Source organism: Indicator indicator, chromosome 36, assembly GCF_027791375.1.
Source record: "Indicator indicator isolate 239-I01 chromosome 36, UM_Iind_1.1, whole genome shotgun sequence".
Classification (NCBI taxonomy): domain Eukaryota; kingdom Metazoa; phylum Chordata; class Aves; order Piciformes; family Indicatoridae; genus Indicator; species Indicator indicator.
In genome coordinates this window covers 1949601-1963262 of record NC_072045.1, presented here as the reverse complement: position 1 = coordinate 1963262, position 13662 = coordinate 1949601, and the positions used below count along the sequence as shown (strand labels likewise).

Below are 13662 nucleotides of genomic sequence, written 5' to 3'. Positions count from 1 at the left end.
GCCATTGTGACCCTGGGCAAGCTGCTGTGGGTGCCCTGTAGCAGGGGGTTGGACTGGGTGATCTCCAGAAGTCCCTTCTGTTGTCACTACTTTCATTTTATGACTATCAGTGCCCGTTTTTTTCACAGCACCTTATCCATGAGCCAGTGGGAGGGCAGTGAGTTATTCTTAGCTATTCATCTGTTATTGCTTCTCCTTCAGACAAGTTCCATGAACTATCCAGGTTGGTCACCTGTGGCAGGACCATGCTCCGAGCCGGGAACAGGCGCTGCACCTTTGGAGCTGGCCACTGGATGGGGACCTTTGCTAGGAGCTCAAGTCTGGCTGCCTAGCAGCCAGTTCGCTTCTGTGTGTGGAGACGTCGGCAGAAAGTCTCCTGTGTGATGGAACTGGTCATAGGGCAAAGCAGTGCTGGGGGCTGTGCTCTGCTGGTCTCAGAAGAATCCTCAGCAGTGACTTGAGCATTCTGGCCACTCTGCTCCTTCAGCTGAGCACTGGGGTGATTCTTTGCACAGGTGGTAGAACAAGGGTTAGAGCAGCTCGTCCTCTCCAGCAAAGGCTTTGCAGTGGGCTTGCACCAGGATTTATCCAGCTTGATTTCCCTGAATGTTTTTTCTAAGTGGTTTTGGTTTGGCTTTTTGCAGAAGTGTTTTAGGCTCCTCCACGTTGTAAGAGCCACAGAATTAGATCCTTGCCATATTTAGCACTGTACAAACAACACCACAGAGCTGTAGAGTCACTGGAGCAGGAGCTAAGCAGAAGTGACACCAATGGTTTTGTTTGCCACTCTCTGATGGTACTGGGTGCTTGGGGCTGGTTGGGATCCTAAACTGAAGACTCATTTTATTTGGGTTATCAATTGCTGTCTCTCTTTTTTTTTTTTTTTTTTTTTTTTCCCCTAGAATTAATAATGTTCTCCCTTTTGTAACTGGCATCAGTGTAGAACTAGTTTTGTTATAGCTGAGTTTGTGCAGTGCTCACTACCTACACACTCACCCTTTAGGCCAGAAGTTCTTACTGACCAGTTAAGGTATGTGTGCTCTGTGCTGGTTGTTTTGGGGCAGGAGGCTTTTCTTTCCTCTTCCAAAAAATGAAAGCAATTATGAAATGAACCAGTCAGGTCTGAGAACCTGGATGGGAGAACAGAAATGTAAGCATCATCCCCTGCAAAAAATTTATTTAATTCTCTAAAAAGAAATTGGTAAAGGTCATTTTAAGCCAGGTGTGCACTGCAGAGGTTGCCCTGCTTGGATTCTGGTATTTCTCTCACTGTGTTCTCCTCCGTTTCACTGCTTTCACCTCACTGTTTTGACCACCAGCTTAGGAGCACTGAGTGAAAGCATTTTTTTTCTGCAATTCCTGTGCTCCTTGAGATAGGATCACCAGGAGTCAACCTGAGGAGCCTGTGGTGTGAGCTGTGGTGAGTAGTAGAGCTGCTGCCCAGGAGATACTGGAGATCAGTTTCTCTCCTCCTCACCACCCCTAAAACTTTGTTCACTCTGGATTCAAATTGAGCAGATTCTTTGCTCGTCAAGAGCAAGCAAGCAGCTCATGAGCCCAGCAGCTGTTTCTGCATTTTAGGCTAATGAGAACTTATCAGATTACTGCAGCCCTCCCCGCCTCAGAGTCAGTGCCACTGTCGGGATACGGAAGCTCGCAGGGAATGTGATAAACAAACCACGGCTGGGCTACAACTGCTGGGACATGCAAAGAGTTCCAGAGCAGAAGATCTAACAGCTCTGAAAGGCACCACTGGGCCACACCAATTAAGAGCATTTCTAGTGATTATGTGAGCACTCCTGTTCAACTCAGAGAAATTATTTTAGGTTGTCTCTTCTTCTCCATTTGTGTGTGGTCTGCAACACAAGCACCTCTGAGCTTTGCAGAGGGGGCTCAGACACCTCAGATCAGTCTCTCTCAAGGTGTTTCTGTGATAATGGCTGGGCAAGACCTGTCGAGCTTCTTGGTACTTTCTTCACTGAAAGAGTTATTAAGCCCTGGAACGGGCTGCCCAGAGGAGTGGTGGAGTCCCCATCCCTCGATGTTAACAGCCAGGTAGATGCGGTGTTTGGGGAAATAGTTTCATGGTGGCTGTGCTGCATTTTCAACAACTGAGCTCAACCTTGGAGGTCTTTTCCAGGATTAATGATTTGGTGATTCTATGACTTTCAACAGAACCGTTTAACGATTATATTCCCTGTTGATATATGCTAATAAGATTAGAGCCTTGTTTTGAATGTGCTCTTTAATCATTCTTTCCTTGTAATTTTGTTCTAGAGATGCTTGAATTCCCAGAGGCAGGATCGGGCTTGTTTCTACCACTCTGTATCTGGACTGCTAAATTGCAGTAAAAAATTGCTGAAAAGTGGCAGGAGTATGCCAAAGCCAACAGGACCCTTGTGCTGCAGTTATCAGCTCCTGCATGAGCTATCTGTGTTTGGCTAGCAGGAGGCTGTCACAAAACACAAAGGGAGAACAAAACAGGGAGTTAAAGAAGTGAGTGGGGGGCTTACTGTGAATATAGTGCTGTAAAAATTAACTAAGACCTCATTCTTGTCTGGAGGTGTATAATGATGGACAGGAACACACATGCTACTGAGAAGTCATTCACAGCCTGGTTCCTTAGGTGCACAGCAGAGCACTGATCAATCTGATGTGCTCTCAGAATCTTTACCTAAGTCAGGGTCACCTCCTGTGCTTTCAGGGCTGCTGCCTCTGAGACAAGGCAGTGATAAACACGCATTCTGAGGCAGTGAAAGAGTAAGGCTGTGATCCTACCACTTGATCTTTCTGAGTGGTCCTATTGAGCTGAATTTTGCAACTGAAAGGTGGAAAAAGCAAAAGGAAGCAGAGCTGAGAGTAGCAGTGCTCACAACATCCCAGAATCCCAGCATGATGGGGTTGGAAGGCACCTCTGGAATCATTAACTTGTTTCAAAGGAGAGATTCCTTCCCCATGGAAGATTTTCCTTTTGATATTTACTGACTACAAGAAATATCAGGCAATCAGTCTCCAAAGACCACAACCCATCTGCTAATTATGAAAGTATGTGCAACCCTGGTCTAAAATGAAAAAGGCTTTGGATCTCATTTCAAACTGTTTAGTTACTGAAATGGAATTTTCTGTGCCTGCCAAAAAATGAATCCTATTCGGTGTGATGCAACAGGTGTTGGAATTCCAGCAGCAGCCTGTGAGCCACATCTGGTACTGGTTAGGAGTTTAAAGGAAGTTCAGTAAGAGCTGCTCGTGTATAAAACTGATTTCACCAGGCAGGTCCTTGGCCACCTTCATCCTCCCTCCCATGCTGCTCTCAGATCCTTCTTGCATTTATAGAAAATTGGATTTTCCTCCTGGCGTTTTAGGAATCTCAGGCACTTGTCCACACGGAAAGTGTATGGGGCACTGGTGTGGCCCTACTGATGTCAGCAGGGTGAGGGACTGGCTGTACTGAATAGATCTCTATTGCTTCTGACTAGATCCAGTTTGCATCCTGACTGCTTCTATGTTCCCATCATTATTCTGCAGAAGAAAGCGTTGCCCCCACTCCTTTCAAGCAAACGATGTGCAGTGTTGAAACCATCATAGAGGTATCTGTCAAACAAACTCCAGAGTTGGTGCTAAGTTACACTAACGTTTGCTTACTAATATCTAAAGGAAGGGAGGCAGAGCACGGACAGGTGGTGCCGGCGCTGGCTGGGCCGGGCAGGAGGGAAGCGGCTGCCGTGGCATCAGGGCCGGCCAGGCTCGGCTCTCGGGGCTGCAGAGGACAGCGAAAGTCGGAGGATGGAGCCGGGATCCCGCCGGGAACTTGTGCCAATCGGGCAGCGCACCTGGGACCGGGCGGGGGCAAGCACGACCTGGGCCCCGGTCACCTCCCTCGGTGCACGCTGTCGGGAGCGGGCGGGGAGCCACAAACAAAGAGCCGGGGCCGGAGAGAAGCGGGCACCGGGGCCAGGAGGGGGCGGCTCGGGGGCGGGGACGCGGCGGGGGCGGCGGCGTCCAGAAACACCGGGTAGCCGAGCCCGGCGGCGGGACGGTGGGGAAGGCTCGGGCTGTGCTCGCCGGGAACAAAAGGCTGTTCCTGCCCGAGGAGAGCAGCGTGGCCTGGGGCTGTCAGCACCATGTCCCGCAAGGAGGCCGGCGCCTGGGCGGTCCTGCTGACCCTCTGCAGCCTGAGTGCAGCCCAGCCCCAGGACCGGCAGTAAGTACCGGGAGGGTTGCGCACCCTGCGCCGGGCGGGGAACCTCCCCGTGAAGGGTGGCGGGGGGACGGACCAACCGCTCTGCTCGGGGCTCCGGAGGAGGCTGTGCCATAGAATCACGAGGCTTGGAAAAGACCTCCAAGATCGTCAGGTCCAACCGGCAGCTCGCCGCCAGCCGCCGAACAAAGCCTGGGAAGAGTCCCCTCGAGGGCCGCGGGCGAGCTTCGGCGGGTCCCAGAGCAGCAGCGCGTTTACGCTCGCCGGCGCAAAAGGGCATAGCACGGGGGAAAAAAATACAACAAAAGGCATAACAAAGAAGAAGAAGAAAGCCTCCTTAAAAATACCTGCCTCTGGCTCCTCCAGGCAGCGGCTGCAGAGCTTTTATCTGCGAACAATTATTTAAGGAATCCGGGGTGTTGCGCAGGGCTGCTCTTGCGCCTGGATGCTTGAAGGCAACGCTGGTTGCTCTCAGAGAGCATATGAAGCATTCTTGTGGGGAGGATCATCCAGGGAGAAACATTTCACTACGGGGAAAGTTCTCTGGCTTTTAGAAACTTAATCCGCAGCTTGTTGCACAGCTTTTCGGTGAACTTTGGTTACGGTTTGCTTTGTTCTTTATCCCAGGCTCATTACAGCCATCAGTAGCGACATTAACGGTGTGCCACGGAAAACTTATTTTCACTTGCTTACTAGAAAATGTTTTGCATCCTGCCAAGTTTTGGTGTAACCTGACAGAGCTGTTAGTAAAATGAGCGTCAAGGATCTGTCCAGTCACTGTCAAGTTAACTGTTTAATTGCCAACGCAAATATTTAGTATTAAATAGCTGTATCACAGCAGCAGAGAGTTATGTGAATCCATGTGATTTCACATATGGCCCTGGGGTGCTGTGCTGACGTGACAGTTTGAATCTAATAATTTCGTACTGGACGCAGATGGTGTTTCCCTCTGCAACTAGATCATCTATGTCTTTCTTAGCAAGAATTTGCAGACTGAGTAGTAACTATTTATTGTTATTTATTGTTGTTCTGATGAATTTTCAAAGCTGGCAACCATAAGGTTTTGAGTCTGCAAGCACCGCGTGCAATTTAACTCAGATGCCACAGAGATCTGATCTTCCTTTGGGGGTAATGGGATCTCCATGGCAATGAGGCTTGCTGAGGGAGAAATGTGGGGTTGGAATTTGATGAAATGTGACTTGGGGGTTGTAAAACACTGTTGTCCTCATCCCAAAGTGATAATTAGTCATGAACTAAAGCAACCTGGCTCATGGAACTGTGGAAAGGCATGGGCTGAGAAACTAATTAATTATCTTGTTGTAAAAAATCCTGTTGGGTAAAAAAAAATCCAGAGAGGTGTGTCATGAGGAGCACATGAATGTGTTGCTTCCAGCTCAATGCATCAAAGAGCTGAGAGTCTGTAATGCTTTTAGCTGACAAGTTCATGGCATGGTGCCATTACAGCACAGAAATGGTGCAGATTCTATGCAGGAATACAAGGATTGTGGTTTATATGGGAGGGCATCTAGGATGGCTTTCAAACACCACTTGTCTGCTAAAATAGTTATTGTTTTCCAGGGTTTTAAAACTTGCAGGATATTGTCTGGGGAAAAAAAAAGACAAAACCTAATCCATGTCGTGTCAGAGCTGAGAATTTTTGCTCAGCCTTGCAATTAGAGTTTCTGGGTTGCTTCTGTATCTGTTGGAAGTTTCAATGTGGTACATGGATGTGAGTCTGCCATTTAGAAAATGCCAACTGTCAGCATTGAGAGTCACTTCTTTTTTTTTTTTTTTTTTTTTTTTTTTTGCATCAAGTTGATCTGTGAAAATGGAGCCATGAAAAAATCACTGAGGGAAAAATATTAGAAGTATCTAAACTGTTTCAAACCGAAGCATTACCTCCAAAACTCAACTGGAGGGTCAGGTACCTCCTTATTCTTTCATGAACTTCAGCATTTTAATGATTAGCTGGTTCTGTATTTAGTTTATTTATATACAATACAAAATTAAATATGTTAGGTATGCAATAAGCATCCACATTGCTGTCTTTATTTAAATACTAGGAGTTTGTAAGACACTTGGGCTCTGTTTCTATGTGCACGCTGTGTTCTGTAATGCACATTAGATGCAGGCTCAGACTGCTGGTGGTCACAAATGTGACCCCACAGGGATGTTAAAGAGCAGTCTGTTCTTTTGTTATATGTAAAGTGGCTTACAAGTGAAGATCAGATTCTTGTTGCTATTCTTAACCATCTGCTTCCAACTTTGCTCCTCAGGGGCTATCTGATTGCAGCACCTTCTGTTTTCCGATCTGGTGTGGAGGAAGCCATAAGTGTCACCATCTTTAACTCTGCCAAGGAGACAACGGTGCAGGTTCAGTTGGTGGTCAAAGGAGAAACAGTGTCACAAGCCCACGGAACAGTTCTGGGTAAGTTCCTCTTATTCTGAACTCAAGACCTGTTTTATAAGTTGAGCTGCTGTTGGAACTCTTCAGTGTCTCTTCGAGAAATGCTGTAGGTGATAAGAGAACTGCAGCCAAATTGTTTAATTCACTGACTACTGCTAAATATTCTTGGTTGATGGTGGTAATGTGGTTTTGATGTGTGCGACCTCAAACATCCTGGGCATGTAGTTTTTGGAACACCAAGACATACAGGCCCTAGATAATTGATACTCAAGGATTTTATAGTGAAATTTTTTCCTTTTGAAACCTGAATGCTTGACCCTGGAGAGCTGTATATGGAATAAGATTAAGCTGACTTTGAAGAAAAATATAAAATTTACAACCACCTCATCACTTTCTACCCTTATGTTAAAATGAGCACTGGAAATGCAGTCTCCCCTCTCTGGACTAAGTGGTGCTGATATTTGTGCAGCTGAAGTCTTTAAAATCCAAGAGAGACACCTCTCCATCCTGTGTGTAAAGACAAAAAGTGTTTTGATTATGTCCAGCTTAATCCTCAACGAATTTACATTGGTGAAAATGAAGCTCAGTGGCACTGTTCTAGTGCTGCCAGTAGTAGTGTAAGCTGTCATCTAGGCAAGCTCCAGGCAGCCAGGCTCCTTAACCATCTATTTGTTGAACTTGGGAGTTGTACAAATGCCACTTCCTTTCCTAGAACAGATTGACTCTCATTTTATTCTCCCCTTGTCGTCTTTGAAACTGGCTGGCAATTGCTGAGCGATTCAAAATGAGTGATGCTTACACATGTGGACAACACATGGCAAAGAGAGGTCTTAGGTATGGCTGTGTCCAGCCACCAAAATATCTTCTTTGAGTGTTTGAGAATTATTCAATCCCAAAAGAGGCCAGGTCCTCTTTACAGCCAGATGATGCCCTGTGCTGAGACCTCAGCCTTGATGGTGCTCTCTAACCATAGAGCACTTTGCAGATTACCTTGGGCCAAAACTATAAATAAATGTGGACCTGGTTTACTTTGGAGAGCTCTGACAGGTATGAGTTGCTCACCCTGCAGATTGTTTTACATGATGTAGGACAATGACTTCAGGTGAAATCACAATGAAGGGGTGTTGTACGAGGCACAAGGTCTCCTTGCACTCAGCTGCAAAGTCTGAAACGTTGGTACCTCAGCTGGAGAAGAATAACTCTCTTTCTGTCTCTCTCTGTCTCTCTCTCATTTTAGATAAAGGAACAATTAAACTGAAGGTGAGTGTCAACTATCTTAAGATGGGACTTGCCTTCAACCACATCAGGCCCAGCTCTCTGAGCAGATGTGGCACAAGCACAGGTCACGTTCTGGTGCATGCACTTAAGGAGACCTTCAGAAGAGAAAGAATGGAGAGTGAGAAGAGCAAAGCTTAATCCATCATAGCTCATCTGCCAGGCCCTTACACCACTGATGCAAACCAATCGCTGCATCTGTGGCTCACTGCTCACTGTCTCTTCTTGTGATTAGCGCACAGGGATGGCAGCATGTGCTGGGAACTGAGTGATGTGGAGCATTTGGGCAGACCGCAGAAGTCCATTGTATCTCTGCTGCCCTTCAAAAGCCATGGCCTCTCGCCAGTTTGAGCTGCATTTTAGCCTTTGGCATTGACAGTATTTTGCCATCATCACAGTCCATAAAGGAAAGCTTACAGAAGCATCCAGGTGAGCTTTGTGCTCAGATGAGGACCTACTGTTAGCAGCTTTCTCTAGTATCAGATTTTTTGTTTGGTAATTTTTAACACCATTTCCAAAGTCTTCTGTTTCTCTGAGCAACTGGTTGAAAATGTGCACATGTAGCCTTCTTTAGTGGAAGCGGCACGTGTAGTTCAAATATCACATTGCTTGAGTGATAAAAAAAGGGTAGAGGAGAATTTCCTGCTGAGTTTTTTGCACCACTTTGCCTTCTTTAAAGTTTAGACGTTGCAAAGGCTGTAGTATGTTCTTCATTTTCTTTTTATTATTAGTACATAGTTACACTGAAATTCAGCAGGTGGCTGCTCTTTGCTCACTTCACTGTCAGTTATATTCCCCAGCAAGTTCAAAGGCTTTTCCACGTCTTCTTCACCTCATTGTCTGTTTTCTAGGTGCCTCCAGGACTCCGTGGCCAGGCGCATCTAAAAGTCTGGGGCAACCGGCACCTAGCAGAGGAAGGCTACATTTTCCACAACTATACCACAGTAACCATTGACAGCAAAGGGTCATCAGTGTTCATCCAGACTGACAAGCCCATCTACAAACCCAAGCAGAAAGGTAAAGTGATGTCTGAACTTTCCACATCCTAAGACTGCCTTTTTTTGGGGGGGAAGGGGTGGAGGAGGGAGAGGGAGGGGATGGGGGATAGGTTCTGGGATGAGATATTCTATTCAGTGCCAGCTGAGGTGGCTAAAAAATTTTATCTTTTCCTTTTTTAGTGTTGATAAACCTCTTTATGGTGACTTCTGACTTGAGACCAGTCAATGACAGGGTAAAGAAAACTGCTTTCTTTCTCCCTGTAAAATCTGATGGAATACTTGGGAACCGGCATTTTGTTCTGCTGTGTGTTTGTGCAGAAACACCACTGGATTTTGTAACCTCTTCAGGCATGTCTTCTGTTGGCTCCTTGTTATCCACAACTGAGGCCTTTTGCATTTGGTCACCTTACTGCTGAAGGAGACTAAACACTTTTGCAGCTCTAGCAAATACCTTGTGACTGCACCAAGCAGTTAGAGTGTTTCAGAGACTTGCACTCTCTTTAGATCATGCCCAGATCTGCACCAGTTAGATGTGTGAATGAAATGTGTTTCTCAGGCTTGTGGTTGAAGTTTTGTCACTTTGTGCACCATGCCTTACCTGCGTGACTTGTGACAAGAAGCAAAAAACCATTGTGTCAAAGCTTGCCTTTTTTTTTTTTCTCTTCAGATTGAAGCCTATGTGGTGGTGAGTATCTGCTGAACCTCCAGCACACTCCCTGAAGAGGTTCTTGTAGCCTTGGGTGAGCCACTCCCAGCTGTGACCTAGGCAGTCATCTCTGGTCCTGTGTCTCCCTGATCTTTGTGTCTTGCTTTGTCATTATCACCAGCAAAGATACTTGTTTTCTAGTCAACTTCAGAAGTCCATTCCCATTTTCCAGCCTGAGAAGAACTGGCTGGATTTACTGGGGCTCATAGCTGTGTGGTCCCACTCAATTTCTCCATTCCTCCCAATGCAGACACACTTCTGTCCTTCACCTGGGTGGGCTGGTAGAGCAGGGCCCCTCTCATCTGCATCCAGACATTATGACAGTGGACAGTGTAAATTCATGGCAAGGACAGGGTGCTCCTGAGTTTCCTCCGTGGCTAGGGGGTTGGATTTTTTTCCTTTTTAAACCATATGTTTTCTTTAGCTGTCAGCAAGCAGAATCCATCCTCTTCTGTTTGCATTCAGTTACACATTAAAGCTGACAAAACCAGCAGGATTGATTTAATCTAAAAATTGTCTTGCTAGTTGTACAGCTCCTTCGTGAGTAGAAAGAGTCTTCAGGGGCCAGCTCATTTAATCTAAAGCATCTGCCTAAGATAGGTGGAAGATCTGCCATGGGTAGTGCTCACTGGTGTGTACTGGTTCTAGAAGCAGTGTCCTTGAGTGGGTGTTGAAGTTTAGAAAGCAAATCCCCTGGTGAAGCCTCTGCAGAGTGTTCTGGGCAGGTGTGAGCCAGGTCTGAGCTGCTAGCGAGGTGTCTGCTGCAGACTGAATTCTTGGTTGCAATCTGAGTTCAGCACAACAGTGACGCTCATGGTGACTGCGATGTTTCTTATTCCCACACCACTCTGCAGGATCCTCGGGGCTCTCGTATGATAGAGTGGAACAATTTGAAGCCAATTTGTTGTGGTAAGGTTCAGATTTTTTTTTTTCCACTGCCTTTGCTCCTGAGTTGTGTTCAGTAAGTCTTGCCAGCGGTTGGGGGTGACACCGAGTTCACAGTCTGTTGTTTCCTGTTTCAGGTATTGTAAATATGACTTTTCCTTTGTCTGACCAGCCAGTGTTTGGGCAGTGGCTCATCTTTGCTGAAATGCAGGGGCACACCTACAACAAATCCTTTGATGTTCAGAAATATGGTGAGTGGTGCCCACATCAGCTCAGTCTGGTACCCACCTGGCAGAACAAGACATTGTGAAGTGTTTTTGACTGGAAGAACCCTTTGGAATTTGGAATTCGGAATTCATTTTTTGCTACCTTCCTCTTCAGTCTCAAAGTGCCCCTAACAGAAGGTGGCTGCTGTCACCCCCAGCACACAGCCTGTGACCTCTGATCAGAGAAGTGATTCTGTGAAGTGCTTCTGGACACGCAGACACTGTCAGCTCAGCTCTGCTGCCAGCATGGTGTGGCAGAGTCAGTAGCAAGTTGTCCTTCTAACTGTGTGTCTGAGTTTGGGCTCAAATCCTGGGTCACAGATCCCTCTGAAAAGTCGTCAACACCTCAGGGTGTTTTGCTAAGGCCATCTCTCCAAGACGGTCTTGGTTTTCTCCATTTGCTTATTCAGTCTGCTGAGTGCTGTTCTGTCCAACATTGGCTTCCCTGGCCTCAGCTGATGGCAAGCTGAGACCTTCTCAGAGCTGCTGTGCTTCATAATCTGGACCATATGTCTCCTTCAGAGGATTCTGTTGTATTTCTTTTCATTGTAGTATTACCCAAGTTTGAGCTGATGATTGACCCCCCTCGCTACATCCGTGACCTTTCACTGTGTGAAAAAGGAACTGTCCATGCCAGGTAGGAACCTGTCCCAAATCCAGTTTCATTGCTAGGGATTGTAGTACAGGACCAGGAGAATGCAGTCCCTGGAGCTTGGATCTCCTCTGCTGCAGCCTTTTCATAGAATTTCTGCTCATTATCAGGAGCTTTCCTATGTAAGAGCCTTTATGGAGCACATTCACAAGCTGGGAGAGCTGTGATGTTGCAGGTCCCAGTACCCACCTTGACAGACTGGGGAACACCAAAACCAGCTGGAAGCTATGAGTGATCTTCTTTCCTTTTCAGATACACGTTTGGAAAACCAGTGACAGGGAAGTTAATAGTCAATATGACTATCAATGGTGTAGGGTACTACAGGCATGAAGTGGGACACCCTGTCCTCAAGACCACACAGGTGAGGGAGACCTTTGAGGCAGCTGCCATAAAGTGCCTGATCTGTACCTTCGGACATTAATACCATAGCTGGATTTTATCTTGCTGATGGGAGAGCAGAAAATAAGTTAATAACTGTGACGATTTGGCCCAACATAATGTAAATAAGATGTAAAAATCTGGAGTATGTTTGTGATTTGGAGGATAAGAATTCCTAGCCAGAGCATTAGTCTGGGTTTAGAGCATGTAGGCTGAGGGAGAACATGAGAATGAGAGACTGGGACAGAACTAGTCCAGAGTCTGGGTAGGGGAGGAAGATGTAAGGTGTTCTCTTGCCTCCTTCCTTCTCCATGCTTAGTTCTCTCCTCTCCACGTCCTCCCAAAACACAGCTGCCAAGTCCTGTCAAATGTCTGCACTTCAGGTTTGGCTTCTAGATGCTTTTGGATTGTGAACACGAACTTCTGTTTCCATTCTCCACCCCTCTGTAGATCGATGGCTCTGCTGTGTTTGATGTCTGTGTCAAAGACATGATGCCAGCTGACGTACCAGAACACTTCCGAGGCACCATCAGCATCTGGGCCACAGTCATCAGCTCTGATGGGAGCAAGCAGCTCACATTTGATGACTCAACACCCGTTCAGAAACAGCTCATTGACATCAAGTATTCCAAGGATACCAGAAAACAATTCAAACCTGGACTGCCTTACAAAGGAAAGGTAAAATGAATAGGAGAGTGAATAGGAGAGACACTGCCATGTGGCTCATAGAAGGTTATACTAAGAGAAATTCTTCCCCTGGAGGGTGCTGAGGCACTGATACAGGCTGCCCAGAGGAGTTGTGAAGGCGTAAAGGAGATTTCAAGGTCAGGCTGGATGTGGTCTTGAGTAACCTGGGCTGGTGGGAAGTGTCCCTGCCCAGGGGAGTTGAACTAAATGATCTTAAAGTTCCTTTCCAACCCAAACCGTTCTATGGTTCTACGACACCAACTTGATCCCAGCATGTTGCACCCTGTTCTGGTGTGGTTCTCCCACCTGCTGTTTCTGTCATTGGCTGGAATTGTCTGCAGTGTGTAACTTGTTCCATATCTGAAACACTCTGCAGGTGGAAGTCACTTACCCTGATGGGAGTCCAGCTGACGGAGTCACTGTCCGAATTAAAGCTGAGCTCACACCAAAGGACAATGTTTACACAAGTGAACTGGTGTCAAGAGAGGGCCTGGTGGAGTTTGAAATCCCCTCCATCCCTACAGCTGCCCAATATGTCTGGCTTGAGGTGGGTGAAAGCTCTGAGAGGATTAGTGGATTTTCATGTAACTAATCCTGTCAAACCTGCACTGGATCCACCAGTGTTGCAGACAGCGAACCGCTGCCTTCCCGCTGCAGTTTCCTGAGCTGAATGCAGCAGACAATGGTTTTGTTCTCACTGGCAGTGGGACTGATGCTGACCGTTATGACGAAGTGCCTGTTCAAATACAGCTTAACTCTGGTATCTGGAGGGTGCTGTTGCTGTGTAAAGATGACAAGAGATGAGCAGCTGGGGCGTGTGAGGCAGGAGCTGTGACTGCAGGGTGGTAGCACGAGTGGGGCTGTCTGTGCCTGCCTAATGCTCAGGTGTGACTTTTTTCCAGACCAAAGTGATGGCTATTGATGGGAAACCATCTGGAGATCAGTATCTGCCAAGCTACCTGTCCATCAGCAGCTGGTACTCACCCAGCAAATGTCACATCCAGCTCCAGGCACCAGATAAACCTTTCCAGGTACGCTGGCTTCACAGCCCACTGTGGCAGCCACTGCATTTCTTGGCTCAGAGTCCTTTATTCTGGTTGAATCTTTCTAGCCTCTGTTTCTGGGATCCTGGACAGCTATTGTTTCCACACAGAAGCTGAAGTAACTGCACTTCAGCCACCAAATAATCGTTCAGTGTGGGCTCCACAGG

The 13662-nt window shown here is 46.8% G+C and overlaps 1 protein-coding gene across 1 annotated transcript in view; it reads left to right on the top strand.

Annotated features, from left to right (window-relative positions):
* Nucleotides 1–4121: 4121 nt before the first annotated feature.
* Nucleotides 4122–13662, top strand: part of CPAMD8 (C3 and PZP like alpha-2-macroglobulin domain containing 8) — a 42315-nt gene continuing 32774 nt past the window's right edge. The window contains exons 1-13 of the mRNA XM_054396049.1: nt 4122–4201; nt 6475–6626; nt 7843–7865; nt 8732–8897; nt 9059–9111; nt 9546–9563; nt 10439–10493; nt 10607–10720; nt 11288–11372; nt 11640–11748; nt 12216–12443; nt 12829–12999; nt 13355–13483. Of these exons, the coding sequence (XP_054252024.1) occupies nt 4122–4201; nt 6475–6626; nt 7843–7865; nt 8732–8897; nt 9059–9111; nt 9546–9563; nt 10439–10493; nt 10607–10720; nt 11288–11372; nt 11640–11748; nt 12216–12443; nt 12829–12999; nt 13355–13483 (1383 nt within the window). The remainder of the gene's footprint in view (nt 4202–6474; nt 6627–7842; nt 7866–8731; nt 8898–9058; nt 9112–9545; nt 9564–10438; nt 10494–10606; nt 10721–11287; nt 11373–11639; nt 11749–12215; nt 12444–12828; nt 13000–13354; nt 13484–13662) is intronic.